Source organism: Hyaena hyaena, unplaced genomic scaffold (genome assembly GCF_003009895.1).
Source record: "Hyaena hyaena isolate Hyena2069 unplaced genomic scaffold, ASM300989v1 scaffold_1502, whole genome shotgun sequence".
NCBI lineage: Eukaryota > Metazoa > Chordata > Mammalia > Carnivora > Hyaenidae > Hyaena > Hyaena hyaena.
Genome location: NW_024082137.1, coordinates 3,105 through 25,838, shown reverse-complemented (window position 1 = coordinate 25,838; position 22,734 = coordinate 3,105). Strand labels below are relative to the sequence as shown.

At 35.0% G+C, this 22,734-nt stretch overlaps 1 protein-coding gene across 1 annotated transcript; it reads left to right on the top strand.

The window, feature by feature from the left end:
- Nucleotides 1-970: 970 nt before the first annotated feature.
- On the top strand, nt 971-22,463 carry LOC120225754 (collagen alpha-1(XXIV) chain-like; the record flags this gene model as incomplete). The annotated part of the gene is made up of 7 exons (XM_039223919.1): nt 971-1,054; nt 2,108-2,161; nt 2,239-2,283; nt 2,521-2,574; nt 2,835-2,888; nt 7,229-7,282; nt 22,410-22,463. Coding segments are annotated over exons 1-7 (399 nt in total), but the record flags the coding sequence as incomplete, so codon positions are not given.
- Between the last annotated feature and the right edge of the window lie 271 nt (nt 22,464-22,734).

Sequence of the window (22,734 nt, the reverse complement as noted above, 5' to 3'; positions counted from 1 at the left end):
TAACATAGAGTGTGATATTAGTTTCAAGTGTACAATATAATGAATCAGCAATTCTATACATTACTCAGTGCTCATCATAAACTTACTCTTAATTCCTTTTTATCTGTTTCAGCCATTCCCCCCACCCACCTCCCCTCTAGCAACCACCAGTATGTTATCTGTATTTGAGGCTTTTTTTGTTTGTCTCTTTTTTCTTTGTTTGCTCATTTGTTTTGTTTTTTAGATCCCACATATTAGTGAAATCAAATGGCATTTGACTTTCTTTATTTTACTTAGGATTTTACCCTATAGCCCCATCCATATTGTTGCAAGTGGCAAGATCTCAATCTTTTTAATGGATGAGTAATATTCCATTATATATCCATTCTTTAATTTTCCATTCTTTATCCATTCATCTAAGGATGTACACTTCAGTTGCTTCCATATCTTGGTTCTTGTAAATAATGTTGCAATAAACATAGGGTACATATATGTTTTTGAATTAATGTCTTCCTTTTCTTTGGATAAATACTGGTCATGGAATTCTAGATCATATGGTAATTCCACTTTTAATTTTTTGAGGAACCTCCATACTCTTTTGCCCAGTAGCTGTACCCATTTGCATTTCTGTCACTGTGCACAAGGGTTCCTTTTTCTCTACCTCCCCACCACAACTTGTTATTTCTTGTCTTTTTTATTCTGTCTATCCTGAAAGGTTTTCCAGAATTAATTCCATACTTTATTTTAAAACTGTTGTGTTTTATTTATTACAGTGAAACTGGAAAATAAAAAAAATCAATGAAACATGCTTCTGCTTTCATAGAATGGTCAGACTAGAAAGATGGGCAAAATAAGTATAGTGCAGCATACTCACTAGTGCAGTAGAAGGCCATTTCAATATTGGTAACAATATCATCAAAGACGTGGCACCTGTGAAAAGAGACAGCAGAGAGCATGTTCAGAGAATGGAAAATAGTCCATTGTGGTTAGAATGTGGGCTTTGGAGGATGGAGAAGTAGAGGAGAAGTATGGACAGATGGAAATAGACAAGACTGGAAGAGTTGGTGGGAACCTGGTAGCGAGGGTCTGGGATGCTTTCCTAAGAAATGTGACTTATAACCAAAAGGGGCAACATTTTTAGCACTGTCATACATATACCTTTAACAGTTCCTTAACATTTGGAAACCATAAAAGGGAGGTTTAAAGCAACTTGTTCTTTGAAGATGAAGGTTGATACAGAAACCAGGCACAGGGAGGTAGGAAGTGAAAGAAGGAAAATGAAGGTGTCATTGACAGAAAAGTTGTCCGTGATCCCTAAGCCATTTTTTCAACTTTTACTTTCAAATACCCTTATGGTGGCTACTAGACTTTGTCTTCTGAGATGATATATTTGAGGAAGTTTTCTAAGTCTCTTACCTACAGGAGATGACAGTGATAATTACGTTTTTGAGAAATCTTGCATTGGAGCACTAAACTGAGAACCTTGACACTGATGACTGTGTTTTTTTTTTCATCTTTGTTTCCCCAACACTGCTACAGTGTCTGTGTATGTGTTATGCCCGACGAATGTTAAATGATGAATGAATGAGAGAAGCCTCATTCAGTACTCAGTTTATCCTTGAGATTATGGTAAATTTTACCATGCTGCAAATTTCAGATCACGAAATAAAATCATTAGAATGCCTGGAACATAGTAACTGCCCAATAAATATTTCCTGAATAAAAGGGTGAAATAAGAATATATGATGATCTAATGAAGTATTTATCAAACACATCCTGAGAACATGGCACTAAAATAGTTCCCTTATCTTCAAGATATTAGTTAGTTGGAGAAATATTTCAAGATGAACGTTATGGACTTTTAGGCATTGTAGGGGCTAAAGGAAAGGGGGGATCTTTGTGGACTAGACCAGTGTGAATAGGCTTCAGGGAGTAGGATGACCTCACTAAGGTTTCAAAGATTGGTGTGCTTTATCCATGCAGAGAGAAAAAGAAATTGTGGAAGAAGAGGGCACGTGTGGGAACTTAGTGAAATGAACTATTCTGGGTTAATTAATTAAGTTTACCGTATTCTCTTTCTAATCCTAGTGGTTGCTTAATGATGCCTTTCTTTCTTACTGCTTTTCAGGGCAGTGCTGGCCCTGTTGGACTAGTCGGACCTTCTGGATCCCCTGGCCCAATGGTATGTCTAAAACTGCATCATGGGCATTTCCCTTTAATTTCTCTGTGATGTCACAAAATATTTTTTTTTTTTTTTAGGGTCTTTCCGGGAATAAGGGCCAACCTGGAATCAAAGGTGATAAGGTGATTTAAATATTTACATTATCATAGAGATGATTTCTTATCACATTTATTTTTTTTTCTTTGCCATCGACACAACTTATAAAATGTTTTTGTTTTTATATATGGGATCAAATCTGTACTGTCAGTTATACAATTCTTCCCAGAAGTAGGAAAAATAAAGAAGTTATTCTTCCATTTCTTATAATATTGCCACGTTTGTGTCGCTTAAGTGTCTTTGTGTGAAATTGTGCCCTCTAGGGTGAGCAAGGCATGGCAGGAGAGCCAGGAGAACCAGGGTATCCTGGAGACAAGGTAATTTTCTTTTACCATTAAGTTTATAGAAGTCCAAAAAAGTATGTGAAAAAGTATAAATTCTTTAAAAAGAAAGGAATAATCATTATTGTAACTGTGTAGTTTATTAGGATATGGTATCAATATGGTTTTACGTGTCTTATTTCTCAATTTTTTTAAGATTAATTCCATGAATTTTTTAAGTTGTTCATAAATAGAGGCATATCTGCCATTTGTGGTAAAGGAGCTCATATGTTTCCTCTAATATTCTCTTCTTTTAGGGAGCTGTTGGTGCTCCTGGACCCCCAGGGATGAGAGGAAAGCCAGGACCTTCAGTAGGTTTGAACTTTTGCTTTGTTCTTTATGAGTAACGAAGTGCACGGCATGGCAGGGGTCTTGACGATTGATACTATTAATAGAATATAAGAAGTAAGATATAAGCCTACCAGTCTGGCATTTTTTTTCTCTTCAGGTTTTAGGGTACAGCTAATCCTTGAAGTTTTCAGCTCACATTCCACAGAGTATTGGACCTCATTTTCCCATTTCCCTCACCCCCCATCCCAGGTCAAGCCAAATTTCTGTGAGCCCTAAAGATCTTGATTGATGTATCATGGATAGTATTTAAGTAAACCTTGGATATTTAAGACAGAAAATATAAAACACCTTAAACACAATTTTAATTTATCCAAAGATCTTTCATTCCAATGTATTTCATTTAAAGAAGATTGTGAAGAAAAGATAGTATGTCACACTCTGTGGGCACAAATATTCTAGTTCTTTGCCTCTTTTAAACTTTGGACATCAATTAGTTGAAAAGAAAAGATACTTTACATTGTAGTTTACATGAAACCCGACCAAGTATACAACTAAAATTACTGAGCAATTAAAACCATTTAAATAATGGTTAAAACATTAGTTAAAAGTATGTTTCTGTATATTAAAATCATAAGACTTATTATAGCTAAGATTTACTGAATGTTTACAAAGTGCCAGCCACTATTCTAAAGTCTATACCTCTAACTTAATCTCTACATAAAGCATATAAAGTTGGTGCAATTATTATTCTTATCTTACAGATTAGGGAAACTGAGATACAAAGTTGAATAACTTGCCCGTGTTTCTGTAGTTAGTTGGTGGCTACCTGGAAAAATCACCTATGTCAGAGCTCACGCACTTAGCTTCGTGCCGCACTATTTTAGAATTTAACGTTCTAAGATTGTTTTAGGATTTTAATATTGTTTACAACTCTGTGAAGATGAAGGTGATTGTAGATAGAAAAAATTAGATGGAAAATTATAATTTATTAATAGAACATTAAAATGTGCATTTAAAAAGATTTTTGTTTTCCTGAGCAAACCATCCTGTTCCCGTCCATCTCCACCCTCCCATGTCATGCTCATTTATTTTTTGTCAGATGGAAATAGCATTAAATTACAGTGCTTCATCTACCTGACTTCTAACAGTGCAGGCATTTCATATACATCTCTCAGGAATTCCTTGTTCCACAGAAAAGTTTTCAGCATCCGTCTGTCTAATGACACGCTGGTGGTGAGCTTTGCTCTCCCTAGTTCTTTTGCCCCAGATTCAAAGTAAACCTGGTCAATCATGTACTAGACTTGTGCTCAGGAGTTGAGCTTAAAAGTTCCAAAGTGCATAAATAAGGAACATGAGAATAGCTCTTTTCAACAGAGCTATTTTGTTTCAACAAAAAGCCTCTGTTTCTCAAGGATGATTCTAAACCACGTAATGGGAACTTACAGTATCTGCAAGGACTGGCAAAGTAAGACCTTAACTTCTTATATTTTCCTTGTTCATTCTGTGAGGGTTTTCTGACTTTTGATCGTAATAAAAGAAGCTGGGACAACACATTTTCTAAGGAAAATACTAAGTAATAAATGATACCAATATTCTGTTATGCTTTACATACTGTTATAAAGTAAACATTTTTAAAGTCTCCCTCCTTACTTTTTGATACAGTTCATACTGATAACATGTTTATTGCTGGGCAGGGAGGAATATGCTGGTCTGAGAAACAGAGACTTAAAACTTAGTTCCAGCCCTGACTTGCTATGACCCAGGGCATTTAACCACTGTGATATCCAGTTTCTTGTTTGAACTGAGAGACTATATCATATTTAAGGTTGCTTGCAAATCTGTGACTCTTTAGTTTCCTCTCTCAGGGATAGTGTTTACAAGTATATCTCTAGTCTAAGTTAAAGAAAAGGCAGAGAGCCTGTCTCACCTTTAAATCCTTGTCTTAAAACCCTTAATATTTTTTTTCCTGAAATAAATCACCAGACCAACCTTAATGTGTTTTTTTAGGGCAGTGATGCAGGGAGCATAGCATGATAAGAGTGAGGCTTTTTACTTGCTCATTTTGTACCTTTCTATATTATTCTGGTTAAAAACACATTTTTTAATGTCAGCAGGGATTACTTTGATAGGAAACACTTGACCATTTTTTGACTGTTTTATCAAATACTTGAAAAATTATGCATCAGACTGAAGATAGGATAGAACCCTATGAATTAGTATTTCTAAGAATCTTTAGTTTCTCACTTTATTTCTCACTTGTTTATACCTTATTAATAGACAAAAACTGCAGAAGTTTGCTGGAAACCCTTCCCAGATATGGAAGGAGACATCCGTTGAATGAAAAATTGCTTGCCCTGAATCTGTTATATTAAAAAGAAAGTATACAAGTTAGTGCCTATCTAAATCATTTGTTTACTAGCATGAAAAGACTGCCATGGTCATGAGGATGGCTTTTTCATTTTATATCTCCTACTTTTGGTTTTCTGTTATCTAAGATACAGTGACATTAGTGATTTTTTTTCCCCAAATGAATCTAAGTTGTAACATGAAAGAATATTTACAAGCTAAAAGAAAGAGTGTCCTGATCTGGAAGGCTTTTTACCTTTTGGAATAGGGAAGCTTTTGCTGTACAAGCACTTTAAAACCAGAGAAAACTACCAATCAGAAGTTAAGAAGTATTCTTTTCTTAAAGCAAAGACAATTATTATGTCCTTTCCATATTTTTAACTAGAAGTTGCTGTCAATTATAGAGGTGTACGTAATCATCACTCCCTCGTCTAGAACTTACTTGAAACCTCAATTTTTAAAAAGAGACTTGACATTTAAGGAGACTTCCAGTTTAAGTTTCATCAAAAAAATGAAGATTTATTCTGAGGAATGAATGAAATTATCCCCAAGTGTATGTTTTTAAATATCTGGTTGTTGATTAAGGTTCCTGAAAACAAAGGCCTAGTAGGTGTGCCGTTTCCCTCAAAGCTTTTAACTTCAGCTTCTGGTTCGTTTTTTGCCACCAGAGGTCTCCAGTGAGAGCTCCATCTTTATCTCTAAGAGTGGTACTTGCCATTTTAATAATGTCAGCCTCCTCTACATACTGATTATGATGGACGATGATTTTTCCTATTTAGGAGAGCTTAAATGAAGTTTTATGTAATACTATTAATTTTCTCTCGATCTGAATGCTTCAGTGGTTTTATTGTGTACTGTTTTATGTCCAGATACCCAGATATCTAACTAAGCACTGTATGAGAATGGATTTAGTGCTTAGGGAAACTGTGCTTTACTTCTTGAGATGTGAATAAGTGCATATTATATCTTGTGATTTTATGTAATATGAGGCCTATTCAGTCAAATTTGAAACTTGAATAGAAATTTAATGTGACTGAAATAATCAATTCAACAGTTTCTCTTAGGAAAACAAGGCTATCAGACTACTAACCCCACCCACCCCCCGTTCTGTACTTCCACCTCTTGAGAACATTGCCAGCTCTCTCTAGTCTCAGGCTTTATGATCAATCTCTCCTGTGAATCTCCTCCCTGGCCCTGATTTTACTTTGTTATCCAAATGTCAGACAATGGCTTCAGAGATATTGAAAACAAATCATCAGCATTGTAATATAATGATCAAAACAATCTAGGAATTATAGGTATCATCCAGGAGAGGTAAAAGATATGAAGGCAATAATTAATGGTTATAGAATTGGTTAACATTTAATGAGTACTTTCTATGTGCCAGGCACTGTGCTAAGAACTTTACATGTATTGGCTGTAATCCTCACAATGACTCTAACAATGTTAATACTGTTAGCATTATTGTTCCTATTTTATTAGTGAGGAAACTGAGGCTAATAGAGATTAAGCAACAAGGATTTAAATTCACATAATTCTTGATTGCTAAATCGGGCCCCTTATAGCATCAAAGGAGAGGAATTTTCAGGGATAGTCCCAGGACTCTGGTTATTTATGAAAGTCCTCCTCACCTAAAGTCCCTTGCCTTGTTGAGTCAAACTTTATTATCTTATCCCTGGGTAACACACACGTACACACACAGAATTTTCTTCTTGATTTGAGCACTCAGTAATTTGTTTGTATCTCCAGCACTTAGGAGTAAATATATATGACATCCATATACATGTTTTAAAAATAAGTTTTCCACAGTGGTGATGGTTACAAATTAAATCTTTCTAGATGGTATTTACAACTTTGTTTGACATAATATATTGATTGTTGTTTACTAAAAAGTCATTATAATTTTGTGTGGCATAATACATGGAGTTCTGTTTGCTTACCACATGCCTGTCTCCGTTTAAAATTGTATTTTTTTAGGTTAATGCTTATACTCTGATTCTCACCCCCATTTTAGGGCCAAATAGGTGACCCAGGACCCCAAGGACCAAGTGGCCCTCCAGGACCAGAGGTAAAATGTTGGTTGGAAGATAATAAATTTAAAACAAAGTTGAAAAAAATTAAACTTGATTGTAAAGCATGTTTTTACATAATAGGCTTAAGAAAGACTCTCTTTAAAGTTTACATCGTTGTAAATGGTTTGTATTAAATTTTTTTCTATGTCAGAAAGTATGCACCAGTGATCCCAAGGAACTAGAAAGGTATTAGCCACATTACAGCCCTTATTAGATCACAGCTGATTTATTTGTTCTGCACAATCACTATTAATACCACATACTTGGGGTTTGAAATCAAATTTCAGGATAAACTCCACTGAATTTTTAATACAAAATGCTTCCAATTTTTGCTATATGCATATATCATTTGGACCTCATATTCTAAAATAAATACAAGTCTATAGTACATATATCAAATTTACTCATTTATTCTTTGAAGTTTTGACTTTAGCTAAATACTTGATCTGGAGTGTTTTTTTTTTTTTTCCTGCAAGTTCATATAGACCACAAGTTCTTAGATGAAACATTTGAGTTTTTTAAAAATCATTTTATGAGTCACATATATATACCACATGGAGATAAAGCTTCTGGAAGCTCTAATTCAGAAATATAAGCCAAAAATACATATATACACATATACATATACATACACATCTAATTCAGAGTCATGGATGCAATGATAAAGCTGAGAAAATGAATTTGGCTTCAGAATAAATAAATCAGAGTAATAAGTGTCAGAGACGTAGGCAGAATTTCTAGAAATAGCATTCTACTGATGCTTTCTCCCTCTCTATAAACCATAAAATTGACTTCTTACCCTGCAGCTGTCTTTCAGGGTTGGGTGATTTCTTCAGCAAATCCCTATTACTACTTATTGTCTAATTTAAAAACACATTGAATATTGGTAGTTCAAAAATCTCAAAATCTGCATTGTACCTAGTTTTAATAATAGGGACATAGTAGGAGATAAAATATAGCAATAATCCAGTCATAATTCTGAAAAGAAAGAAATTGTTTTGAGTAATTGAAGTGATTATTCACAGATAATTAAAAGAGTAATTAACATGTTAATGTAACTTTATCTCTTTCATGAACCTGTGTGCTATTAATAATTTTTCCTGAAAACTTTCCTGGAATGAATTCTATTTATCTGTCTTCTCATGCTGAGGATACAGACAGAATGTATCTTTTACTAGCCTTAAAGATGATTTATTGTGAACATGGGTTCTTTTTTTTTTAAATTTTTAAATGTTTATTTTTGAGAGAGAGAGAGAAAGCATGAGCAGGGGAGAGGCAGAGGGATACAGAATATGAAGCAGGCTCCAGGCTCTGAACTGTAAGCACAAAGCTTGACACAGGGCTTGAAATCACAAACTGTGAGATCATAACCAGAGCTGAAGTCAGATGCTTAACCTACTGAGGCACCCAAGCACCCCTTTTTTAATATTTTTAAATGTTCATTCATTTTGGAGAGAAAGAGACACAGAGTGCAAGCAAGGAGGGCCAGAGAGAGAGAAACACACACACAGAATCTGAAACAGCCTCTGAGCCATTGATACAGAGCCCAAAGTGAGACTTCATCTCACAAACCATGAGATCATGACCTGAGCTGAAGTTGAACACTTAACTGACTGGGTCACCCAGGCGCCCCTGAACATGGATTCTTCTATTGTAACATTAGTTACAGATAGTTTTCATGCTAAGAAGGACTGTGTCACTGCCTTATAATCAGCATGATTTGGGATCATTTTCTTCTTTTTTCCTAAAGCTAGGTTAAAGGATGCATGGGGCATGTTTTCACTTATTACTTCAAAAGATGCTTCTTTTTTTTTTTTTTTCTGTTGCCTTTGAGATTTAATGATTTGCAATCATCATTCAAAACATTCTGTCATTGTCTTGATTTCTACACTACTAATACAAAGTCCTGAGCTCTGACCTTGTCAGACTAAACCCATTCCTCCTGCTTCCCTGCATTAAATGTTTTCATAGAGCCAGAGATGTAACCTGTATTCTCATAATTGGTTCAAGGTTGTTTTGTGAAAGGGGACTAATCTAAAGATCATACATTTTTTAATCATAAGACTATAATGTATAGGCAGTTATATATGAGGCAACAGTTTTATCCAAATCCTTCTCAACATTAGGCTTTTGATAGAATTGCAGGTCCAGGAATTTATAATGGGATTTTTTAAAATATTTTATTTATTTTTGAGAGAGAGATAGAGACAGGATGAGCAGGGGAGGATCAGAGAGAGAGGGAGACACAGAATCTGAAAACAGGCTCCAGGCTCTGAGCTAGCTGTCAGCACAGAGACCAATGCGGGGCTCGAACCCACGAACCGTGAGATCATGACCTGAGCTGAAGTCGGACGCTCAACCGACTGAGCTACCCAGGTGCCCCTATAATAGTATTTTTAATATTGTATCAAGCCTGAAAAGTTTCTACCTGCACAGTAGATGACTTTTCTCAGATAAGGGGTTTTATATGTAGTGCTAAATTTAGACTCTTTCCTATAGGCAATAATCAAAGATTTTATGCAAGGGTAGTGAAATAATCAGACTTGTGTTCTCAACAGATTCATGGTTGTGGGAGTACAAAGGTAAAAGAGAAAGAGAGAAAGAGAGGTGAGAAAACTAATTAAAGGCTATATAGGAGGATAAGGCAAGAGCAGGCTATATATAATGAGAGGCTGTTAAAATAGAGAAGAAAGGATGGCTTAGGATATACAATTCATAGCACTTGAACCACTCAGTTCTGTTCATTTAGTTTGTATAACAGAGGAATAAGAGACAATTTTAATGTTTCTTGCTCAAAAAGTTGGATAGAAAGTGGGATCACCATTCTAAAAAGACTTTTTTAAATGTTTATTTTTGAAAGAGACAGAGAGCACAAGTTGGGGAGGGGCAGAGAGAGAGGGAGGCACAAAATCTGAAGCAGGCTCCAGGCTCTGAGCTCTCAGCACAGAGCCCGATGCAGGGCTTGAACCCATGAACTGTGAGATCATGACCCAAGCCTAAGTCAGACGCTTACCTGACTAAGCCACCTAGATGCCCGTAGGATTACCAGTCTGAAAATAGAGAGTAAAAAGGGAGAAGGAGGAAGATATTCAGAGGAGTAGAGATAATGCTTTGGTTTTGAGATCATTAGAGCTGCAGAGCCTGTTGGACATATTGGAAATTAGTCTCATAAGTGTATAGAAAACTACAGGCCTGAAACTCAGAAGAGAATAGGACTAGAGGTAACTCTTTGTTGTCATCCACATGCAGGTATTAGATGAAACAACTGTTAGCAGATGAAATCATTTAGGGAGAGTGTATGAAACAAGGCTTGAAAATAACCACACCTGGCCATTCACCCCAATGGCTACATTCTCTATCTACAGTGCAATTAAATTTTGAATTAACAATTTAAAGGCAGTCAGATAAACTTTGGTAACTTAAAAAACATACAGAGAAGAAAAAAATCACTGTGGAAATAAAAAATATTTAGAACTGGGTAAGAACCAATCACTGTAAAAACTTGAGTGTTGTACCCAAATTCACATTTCTCTAAAAAGCAAGGAAGGTCAAGAATAAATGCGTTATGCACAGCATAAGTGTAAAGATTTGTTTCAAAAGGAGAAAGACATTGAAAGTTGAAAGAGGTCAAATAGGATAGATTCTGTTTTCTTCACATGTAGGAGACTTAAGAACTAAGAACTAAGAGGACTGGGTGCATGAAGAAAGAGGGCGCTTGAGAAGATTTGTGAAGAGTAAGTGAGGAAGTAACTAGAATTTATAGAATAATTTCTGAGCTGTACTAAGAACTCAGCTGAGATTGAAAAACCATCTTTCCAAAGTATAGCCACAGAGTCCCATATGTTTTATTGGAACTGCATTATAAATTTGAGTCTAAAACTTCCTCCTGGCTAAAATGGTGAAACATGTTCAGTTATGTGAATCTCTTCTTCTTTAGATTAAAAAAAATTAATTGTTCACAAGAAGGGCAACAATTCATGGTATTTTGTGACTTCTGTCTTTCGGTATAGACTGATATCATAAAGCCAAAGTACAATTCATTATAAGTAATTCTGTTAGGGACCAAAATGATGACAGCTAGGTTTATACTTTGTGATAGCTTTTGTTGTTAATCATTGGGTTTAAGTATCTGAAAAGCAGCGTGCTTTTGGAATGAATATCTTCTAAATGAGAATTGGGATTAGCTTGAGTAATTTAGGCAGATTACTTGGAGGTGTTTTTTTAATTTTGAATCTTGGTATATATATCTATATCTATACCGATATAGATATAGATAGATATACTTAATTGTATCTTTTTCTAAGTGGGTTATCAATTGTCCCAGAACCATTTGTTAAGCATTTGATCTTTGCTTTAGTGATTTTAAAATGCTACCTCTATAGAATATGAACTCTTGATAGGAGTTCTCAGAGATGTTCAGTGTATCACCTGAGTTCCATGTGTATTCTTTTTTGCCCTTTTTGTGTATAGCAGTCTTGTCTGTTTGTTTTTCAGAGTCAATTAACCATACCAATATGGTGACTTCTCTTTGTTTGCTCATACCTCATCATAAAATGTCCAAAGTACCCTGTTGGCAGCCATAAGTTTATTTTAGTGGGATATTTGCTGTGTCTCCTGTCAAGAGAGAGCCCCTTTGGGTAACAAGATATCTAACCCTGAAAAGTCCAAGGTTGTGGGAAAGAAATTACAAAATATAGATGTCTCTGGGCATGATGGTAAATAGGATGACATCCACTTCTATTCCTTGGTTTCCAAAGTCACGTATCCTTCCTATTACGGACAGAAGCACCATATACAGGTCTCTGACTTAAAAATACTCTGTATCCCAAAGGGCGGTACTCCTTTTATATTGTTTCCTTTAAGTTGACACTTCAATTATAACTTTAGAAGGCAGTTCCAATGTTTTGTAAGACTGGCTACCTGTAGATGGTGCAGATTATGTGAAGGCCAATGAATCAGTGAAGGCCCACCCTTGTGGCCTTCTTTGATACAGAGAGGGTATCTTATTCAAATATCATACTCTGTTGGGTTCCATTCCTGTGGATTACGCATTCTGTAATTTTCTAGATACTGGGCTAGTTGAGGCTCTAAAGGAAGGAAAAGTAAACTCTTATAAAATATTTTTCTCTCTGTGAAGATGAACTACAGATAACTTTCAGATTGGAAGGGCCCCACTTGAATGCAGACTATTTATTTTTTTAACTTTCCTTTGATTATGAAGGAAAAGAATGCATTTGCCAAATCAGTGATTACATACCAAATATAGAAGGCATTAGTAATCTGCTTTAGTAGTAATACCGTGTCTGCCAAAGTAGCTGCATCTGGGACTGTGGTAGTCTTTAGTCCTTCTCCACAATCCAGCTGATTTTTGTAGGCACCTGTCTGGTGAATTAAACAAGGCATGGGTAGAGACCACCATGTATATATATTTTAGATTTTTAATGGAGGCAGTAATCTCTGACATTCTCTCTACACATTATGATTGGCAGTCATATAGATGTGAATGACTGTCTGATCTTTAGAGCCCAAAGGTCTACCTAACTATAGGAATATCTCTTCCTTTTAGGCTTTTGTTTAGACAGTCCAATTGTAATTATTCCTTTTCAACAGGTCTTCTTGAGCTGTCCATTGTATGTTCACTAAAATAATACTGAGGTCAATTAGATTTGGTCTTGATTTCAGGGAGTTTATATCCAAGAAATCAATATTCAATTCAAATTCAATTTCAATTCAAATTCAAGTCAAGTCAAAATGTCCACTGTCTCTGTATGTCTTTTTTCCTGGACATCAAGATTAGTTAGTTTTGATAAAATCAAAAATTAAAAAGAAATTATTTTTAAATAATCAGTATAGTAATAAAATAATCTAAAATCAGTTTATTCCTCAGAGAAAATTATAAAATAGCCAAAAACTTAATTCCTATGACCTCTGGTCTCTCCTATGTTCTTTCCCTTGAGCATGAGATCTTGTCCATCTCAAATAACCAGTGTCTCTTCTCCTTTCCATAATTTACCCTTCCCATCAAAGCTTGTTTTTTAAAGAAAGACCTGATAAATATATTTCACTCCAAGCAGTAAATGGTTAGCAGAACAGCTAACTTCAACATAATTTCCTTTCAAGGATATTTACATTTTAACACTAAACAGAAACCTGGAACTAATGTAATGAGTCTTGAACAGTAGAATTTGGGGTGTCATTTAGTGACCAGGAAAATTGTGTGGATGAATAATTTGATACTCCTCGAACTAATCATACCGTACAAGTTGTCATCTGTACTACCAATACGACAGGACAAGACTGGCCAATATTTCCTGCTAGCACAATATTTGTTCCTACTTCAGAAGCTCAGGTCTTTATAAAAGTCAGTGAAAGCAAAGCACTCTTAAGTTTTTGTTGTAAATGCTAAGTTACTTGCCACTGACATTGAAGAGGCTGTTCATCATTAAAAATCATCTGGACAAATGTCACTTCAAACCGCATTAAGGTTTTCTCCTTAATGTTGTGCTTATTCTAGGCAAATTATTAAAGTGCTGTGACAGAGAAGTATATATATCTGCGTTTACCTTTTCACAGAATTGTAAATATTAGAGATGTCCCAAGATAAAACATCATGTAAGTTAAAGCATAAGATTAAATTTTTTTCTATGCTAGTTCTTTGTTTGCTTTTAACAAAAAACATATGGAAAATGCTGCACAGGAATTTTCTCTCTGTAGGCATAGCAGTATCAGTTTTGAGCACTAACCCTGTGTTTCCTCCCGGTTCTGGGAGCAAACTACCTTCAAATGTGGTAGCATGATATTTAGAATGTTTGTTGATTCAGCTGTTAACCTCCATGGACTACTGAGATTGCCAGAGAGTTTAATTTTGGATGATGTTCTTGGTAAGTGGGGCCAATTGTTTTACTACAAAAATGAGCTGAGACCACTAATCACAGAGATATTAGAAGTGGCCAACGAGTAGGTCCTCTTTTTCCACCAGGGCCATCTTCCCTAGAGACAAATACTGAAGTTTATTTGGAGAGTTTGCTCACATTAAGTAAAGTCATGCTTTTAAATGTCCATTTTAGCACCTCAGTGGACTTAGCTTGAATAAGCCAGCCTATGGCCAGTTGAGTAGATCTTAGTCCAGATGAATTCCCTTTACTTAAACCAGTTATTTCTTTGTTATCTTTTACCACTTGGATTTGGTTGAGTAATTTGATGTTTTTGGCTGTTATTCAAGAACTTGTGCTGAAAGAAAACATGTGATTAAATCAGTTGAATTAGTCCATAACAAATCATTTCTCATGTTCCTACTGTGTACAAAGCCATGCATAGTAAACACTATAGGGTGCACACAAAAATAATATGTTGTGCATAATTTGGGTCAATTTACAGTCTATTTGGGATAAATAAGACATATACAAATACTGTTAGATAATAGTAAAGGCATCATGTAAAAGTTAAATAAGTAGCATTATAGTTCAGTGTTACTAGAGAGAGATTAACATGAGATGGAAAGATTAGGAAAAGGTTCATGGAAAAGATGGATCCTGAATTAGATTATTGATGAGTAAATGGCAGGAAAGGGGGAGGACATTCCAGGAATGGCAAATCACATAAGCAGAATCTAGGTAATATGCATAGTGGATTTACAGAATAATGAATGAAACTGGCTAGCTGATACAGATTCCTTGGGTTCGTATACAGTAATAGATAAGGTTGTAAAACTAGGTTGGTGCCAAATTGCATAAGACCTTTGATTCAAAGTAGTATCGAGGCAGAGACTTCTAGTAACTAGATAGTCAAGCCTAATATCACAGTTCTTGTATTGCATATGAAACCTGCCTCTTCATCTCTCAAGTAAGCCAGCCAAAGTTTTGTTGATTTTCCTGGTTTCTGCCAGTAATGGTCACAAATTTCTGTCCTTACCCTCTCAGTGTAGGTGGGAGTCTCCATAACTGTTGTCTGAAAAGGGACAGAATCTTCTGCCTACCCAGGTTGAATCTTAGTACAATTAGTTTCTGTTAGTATTTAGTACTGTTGTTACATTGAGGTGGACCTTAGGCTATTCACTAGGCTGATTAGGAAATATTTCTACCCCAAGGAGGATTAGCAACAACAAAGGCATCTGTCTTTGAAAATACTTCTAGTTCCCAGTACTTGGCCTACACCCACCTCCTATTGTTTCTCCTCTTAGCAGGCAAGAGAGTGGAGGCCCATTTATCACCTTTCAGCTATACAATTCGGTTAAGTTGCTCACTGCCTATTTCCAGGGACTTTCCTCAAATCCCATTAATCATCTGGTAAGGCCCTCAAACTTCCTCTTCTAGAAAGCTGTGTCTCCATTTGTATCCCCTTCTCATCATCAGAACTGTCGAAGACTGTGAAGGATCTGAAATTTTATCCTATTTCCAAGCCAACAAATTAGCCTGACAGTTTCACAGATTCTATTAGAAGACATGAAACTCACGGGACATAGACATAGACAAAGGGCAGTTTATTATTCTTAGCAATAGCAATGTCCAGAGTACCAGTATTTTTGCTCTGGTAAAAGAGGGCTAGATGACATCTGCATATGCAGTGGTTATATTATGTAAGAGGAACATTGAATTTAGAGACACTGAATCTTTTATAATGGTCAGTTATTTTAAAAAATAATGTATTCCAGAAAGATTATTATTATATAGAAAGTTATATTCCTGCTTTTTGCTACAGAAGGAGATACTATGACCATCTTTGTTATACAAAAACCCCTGAAACAAATAGAATGGAACAATGAATAATTAACATCTCATTTATATAATGTGCAAAAAGGCACAGGGTCTCCATGGAGAATTGTCTCCTAGCAGCATGTTAAGTTAAATGTTAGAGGTATAAAGATGGGTAAGATACATTTATTTTCCTCTATAAGCTCTCATTTTATTGGAATAAAGAAAACAAACCCTTAGTTACAATATAGTGTGATTTGTACTAAATAGCCATATTAACAGAGTTCTGTAGGAATATAAAGGAACAAGGTACTGATTCTGGCCAAGGGAAACCATGAAAACCTTCCCAGATCATGTTATATTTGAGTTGGCAACCAATTCTATGATGAAGGAACCTAGGGCAGTGAGTTAAAGAAGACTTCCAAGAAGTATGGCTGCTGGAGCAAAGACTTGAAGAAATAGTTCCAACTTATCAATGGAAACAGAGGGCAAGGGTATTCCATCATAGATATAAAAGGGAGCTATGTGTATTTTTAAAACTACAAATAATTCAGTGTTTTAGTCAAGTCTATTTATATTAATAATGGCAAAACCTAACTCAAATATTTTCTTAAGTTTATTTATTATTTGAGAGCGAATGAAAGTGAGTGGGGAAGGGGCAGAAAGAGGGTGAGATAGAGAATCCCAAGCAGGCTCCACACTGTCAGTGTATGTAATTCAGGGCTCGAACTCATGAACGATGAGATGATGACCTGAGCTGAAGTCAGACATTTAACTGACTGTGCCCCCCAGGCGCCCCCCTAACTCAAACAGTTTCAAGCAAAACTCAGGATTGGATAATGTAAACGGGAAATCTAGCAATACCTATGCCCAGAGGTTTAGCCAAATACAGGAGTCTGATGAATATAATCAAGACACTCTCCATCTATTAGCTTTATTCACAGGAATACATTGTGGGAAAGATGGCCCTTGGCAACTTCAGGCTTATATTTCCCTCAGAGTTAGCTATCTTAGCAAAAAGAAAGCACTCTTCTTTCTTTATAGTTCCAGCAAATATTCTAAAGTAGATTCCAGCCAATCTGGCTTGGATTACAGGATCATCTTTAAATCAATCACAGTACTCATAGGGATGGAATACTGTAATTGGCAAGATTTGGGCTATTTAGTCACCCCTGGAAACTGGGATGGGAACCAGAAACACATGGACTACAAATTGGGGAAGAGTCATTTCCTAAAGAGACAGTAGGCAGATAAAAAAAGAAGATGCCCTCTCCATGTTACATCTTTGGTGCCCAGTATCCACATATACCATTGCACCCACTTATACAGTTTTTAAAATGCCTCTAGTAACATAGTACAGCCACCTACACAGCTGAAAATATACTCTCCGTTCTCCAAAAGAAGATAACCCAATATATTGATCAAGTTATGCTTACAGCTCCAAGGCCCCATTTCTGGAGTAAAGTGCCTTCTTTACTCCTCAGTGAGGCCTAAATATAGGTCTGAGTCTCAAATAATCAGTATGATTTTAGAAAGAAACAAAGTAGCCACAATATTCATTCCATTTGGAGACACAATAGAAGAGGAAACAAAATAGAGTGGCCCGGGCCCATAGCTGTGCATTTAGAACAAAAGTAGGAAGTTGATATATAGCAATTCTAATAACAATATAAATCAGCTTTTTAAATTACCTAACTCCCCACTCCTTGCCACAAACATACACACACTGAAAAAAAGGAGAATCTTAGATAAAGAGTCTCCAGAATATACATTCTATGGTACCAGAGAATATTTTTGTTCTCTAGTGTGTGTTCAATACCAAGAACAATGGCTGATATATAGTAACATGTTGAATGAATAAATTGATATTCTTTAATTAAGAAAGACACTTATAAGAATTCTACATGAGTCAAATATATAGAAATTGAGTACCTACAATGATACTCATCCATAGGTAAGTATCAAATCATAGTCATGTTACTACCTCCAAAATAGTTTGAAATCTGAGTTTACCTGATTTTGATCTGGGGGACAAGTTTTCTAAGGGTCTTCAAATAGTTGCAGACTGCTGTCTACCAAAGAGCAGTGATTATCTAAAACACCCAGTACCAATTACCTTTTTGTTTTATAGTTTTATTGAGCTATAATTCAGATATAACAAATTATATTTATTTAAATTGTACAATTTGATAATTTCTGACATATGTATAACTCATGAAAACATCACCACAATCAAGATAGTGAACACATCCATCAAAACCCAAAATTTCTTTGTTCACCTTTGTGAGTTTTCCTTTCTGTTTCCCATGATCCTCCCTTCCCCTGACCTGCTTTTTGTCACCACAGGTTACCCAAACCTAAGGATCAAACAATGGTCAGAATAGTTTATCTTAAAATATAAATTTGGTATGCTTTTGTGTGGATTTCAGTAAAATAAAAATGGACTTTGCAATTGACTTTGTAGGTTAAGAATGACTTCAAACATACTGCTAATATTTAAACAAAGTCTTACTAAACAAGTCATTCAGAGAGTATATGTTATGTTGTAAGGAATTTTCATTGTTGTTTCTGGATTTTCTCTGCTGAGTTTTTAGGATACGAAATATATATGGAATTCAGCTGTGCTATATTTACTACTCAAAAATATAGAATTGCGAAAAGGAAAATATATGAAGAGCAGTAATCATTTGCAAAGACTTTCAATGATATCATAATGAAAAGAGTCTGTTTTTGACGACTTTTTAATTCTAAAACAGCAAAAGAGAGTGAAAGAAAGCCCGGTACCTAGATGAATTTCTTATTTTGCCTTTTTTTTTTTCCAGAAGCTCATATTTTCTGTTTGCGGTTTTCCAAGAAGACAGAACAGTTCCTTAATTTGCAGTTACATGCTGCCTTGTGCTAATGTTTAGTTTCTATAGTTTACTGGGAAAGTGAATTTATTACTTCTGCCCTGTCAAATATTTTTTTTGGCATTAACTTTTGCATGGATTATTCTCACTCAGCAAAGATCATTTTAATCTTTTTTTTATTACTTTTTTACTTGGACTCACCATATTACTGACATGACATGTACATCCACAAATGCTAAAGAATAAAACCTTATGATTGTTTTTTGGATCCATATCTCAAATGAAATTCTCTCCCTGTAGAACCCCTCTGCCTCTGGCCGCATTCTTTCTTGCTTGCATATGTAAAATTATAATCCTATCTATAGAAGCTATGATAGTTGGGGTTTGCAGGGCAGTTTTTTTGTTTTTTTAACAAAGAATAACTGAAATTGAAAAATTAAAACTATCATTCAAACAATTAATTTTTAATGTAGACATCAATTTAAGTATCAATTGAATCTTTATTGAATGTATTGTATGCTGACACCAGACTAGGCTTTGAATAACTCTGCCCTTTGGGAATCCATAACTTATGTGTTTCCCTATCTTGAATGATTTATTAATTTCATCTTGTTTTAATATGACTGTTTTTCTAAAACATATTCATTTCTACTTTGTTCAGACATAAACTATTAGGAAGGTAAAATAAAGCCAACTGTATTGTGTTATTGTATATTTAAAGCACAATGGGTATAAAAATCAATGAAAATTTGAAAATTTTATGAAAGTTAAGTGACCTAAGTGATTCTATTCTCTATAACAAGAGTTTTTTAAAGCTACCTTATAAAATATCAGGGAAGTATAAACCTCTCAAAACATATACTTTATTTTCAACCAGTTATTATAATTGAATATGATATTACTTCCAAAACAATCCAAAATCTGATCTTCACTGATTTTATCTGGGGACAAGTTCAACGAATAAATTCTATTTTCACTCTATAGGTCTTCAAATCATTAAAGACTGTTACCTGACAAAACACAATGATTACCTAGAACCCCTAAAACCAATTACTTTTTTTGTTGTTACAGCTTTATTGAGGTATATTTGACATAAGTAAGCTGCATATATTTAAATTGCATGACTTCATCATATTTTTTGTGTATGTATAACCTGTGAAAGCATCACAAAGAACAAGATAGCAAACATGTCTGTACAACTCAACAATTTCCTTATTTACATTTTGTAATCCCTCTCTCTAACCTTCCTGCCCCTACCTTTTCTAAGATATCAGTGATCTGCTTTTTGTCACTATAGATAAATTTGCATTTTTCTAAAGTTTATGTATAAATGAACTCATATAGTGTATACTTTCTTTTGGTCTGTCTTCTTTTACTTAGCATAACATATTTGAGTTTCATCCAGGGTGTTTCATTTTCTGATATACCATAATTCACTGACCCATTGGATTTATTTATTTGTGGATTGTTTATCCATTTACCATTTTAAATCATTTTTAACTGGAAAGACTATATATTTCAGTAGAAAACAGAGACTTAATAACTCTTATCAAAGAAATACTGAAGTGCTCAGTGTATGCCATAGATCATGATGTATTAGGACACTTTAGCTTAACTTCTAACTACTGCCAAAATAAAAATGACCATATTTTATGATTTCCCAGGATACTAATGGAATCTGCTAGTACTTTAGTTCCCAGGTTTGCTTTTAAAAATTGCATGTGAATTTGTCTCCAGCTTTTAGTGATTAGAGAGTAATAAAACATTGGTTTTATTGGAGAGAATGCTGAGTCACTCTTCTCAGTGCAGTAAACAGATGTGAGAGGTCTGAAAATAGAAGACACGTTTTCACTTATTATTTTTAAAGCCAATTCAGTTTCCTGCTTTTTGATAAAAGTTTGTGATTACACTATTTCTATCAAGATAGTGCACAAAATTGATATATAAAAATTAGTTATGTTTCTGTACACTAATAATGAGTTATGAGAAAGGGAAAATTAAGAAAACAATCCCATTTATACTTACATCAAATGCAACTACAAGCCTCGGTCTCCTCCCAAAAGTTTTTCCTTTATGATTTATCACTCAAGTATGTGTTTTTTAAAACTATAGTTAAAGCTGATTTATGGCCATGTCATTCAGTCTGTAAGCTCTCTTTGCATTTCCCCTACCCCTTTACAATTTAGCTGTTGGAGATCCCCAGTCATGTGACCTGGGTGGTCACACACAGAGACCTGCCCATATTCAGTTTTGCTTATTTGTTTTTGGTGAAACTATAGGTGATACTGTGTTCTTTTTTTTTTTTTTTTAATTTTTTTTTTAATGTTTTATTTATTTCTGAGGGAGAGACAGCATGAGCAGGGGAGGGTCAGAGAGAGAGGGAGACACAGAATCTGAAACAAGCTCCAGGCTCTGAGCTAACTTTCAGCACAGAGCCCGATGCAGGGCTCAAACCCACTAACCATGAGATCATGACCTGAGCTGAAGTCAGATGCTTAACCGACTAAGCCACCTAGGCTCCCTGATACTGTGTTCTTTTATCAGAAATCACATAATGTCTAGTTATCTCTCTTTTTAATGATGTGAGTAACAGTTGATGACTCAAATACCCAGATGTATTAGATCCTTAGGGTATCGCAAAATGGAGATATTTTTGCTGTGTTATATCTTTTTTATTTGTCAGCTGAATACATCCCCTTGTCTACTGTTTGGCTAGTAGTGGCACAGTATACGTGGGAAAAGCAGAATAAATGCTTGATTCTTCACCTTTCTTTATCAGTTTTCAAAATAATGAGTTGACTTCCTTTCATCCTTTAAAAGAGGGCAGTTAATTAATTGTACCATCATGAAGTTATGAATTTAAGTGTATTTGATATGTTTCAATCCATTGCAATTATTATCCTTGTTGAAGTTCATATTATTCCATATCTGCCCAGTGGGATCCTCTTAAAGGCTTCCCAATGCTCTTAACATAACTCTAGATTTGATACCTTTATAGTATATTTGCTTTCTGGAATGACAAGATCATTTAGACTCATCTGGAGGATGGACAGGAACTATGAATTATCCACGTGGATGCTCTGAATCAATGGTTGTAAACCATACCCAGGGGCCAAAAGGAGCCATCAAGCATATTGTCTTTTCTTCCCCCAAAAGAAACAAGTCAGTGACTCAACAATGACAACAACAAAAACAAAATAACTTTTTTTAGCACTTACTATGTGCCAGGTTGTTGAGAATATAATAGTTGCTGAGAATATATGAGTTCATAAGACATAAAACTGCCTTTAAGGAGTTTACAATCTCCTTAAAGTCAAAGCACTACACCATAAGCCAAAAACACTACATTAACTGACCTTATAGGACTCTAGGATGGTGTGAGAGTTCTTAGAAGGGTCCTAACACTGTCAGTTTTATATTCCAGTGTTAAACAACTGCCCAATAATTAACCTTTAATACTGACTTTTTGAGCAGTATAAATTACTTTAATTGGGCATGAAAGAATGGAAAGGAAATTTTGAAAAGCTTACTAGAGTTACAGTAATGGCTATTGAGTAAACTCTCTATGTTTTTATGTTCCCTAGGGTTTTCCAGGAGATATTGGGATTCCTGGACAAAATGGCCCTGAAGGATCTAAGGTAAAAATTTAAAAAAATTATATACACAGTTTTTAATCTCAAATCTCAGCTAATGGGTAAAAGAAGACTTTAAGAATATCAGAATATTTCTGGATATTTTTGAGCTGTCTCAGGTGCATTTGATAAACTTTACATCTTATTTCAAGATAATCAGGAAGTAGTTTTCATGTTTGGTTGTTCTTTTGGTCTTCTGTTATATTTCATTGATCTGTATGTCTGTTTTATGCAAGTACCATACTATTTTGATTATCATAACTTTGTAGTATGGTTT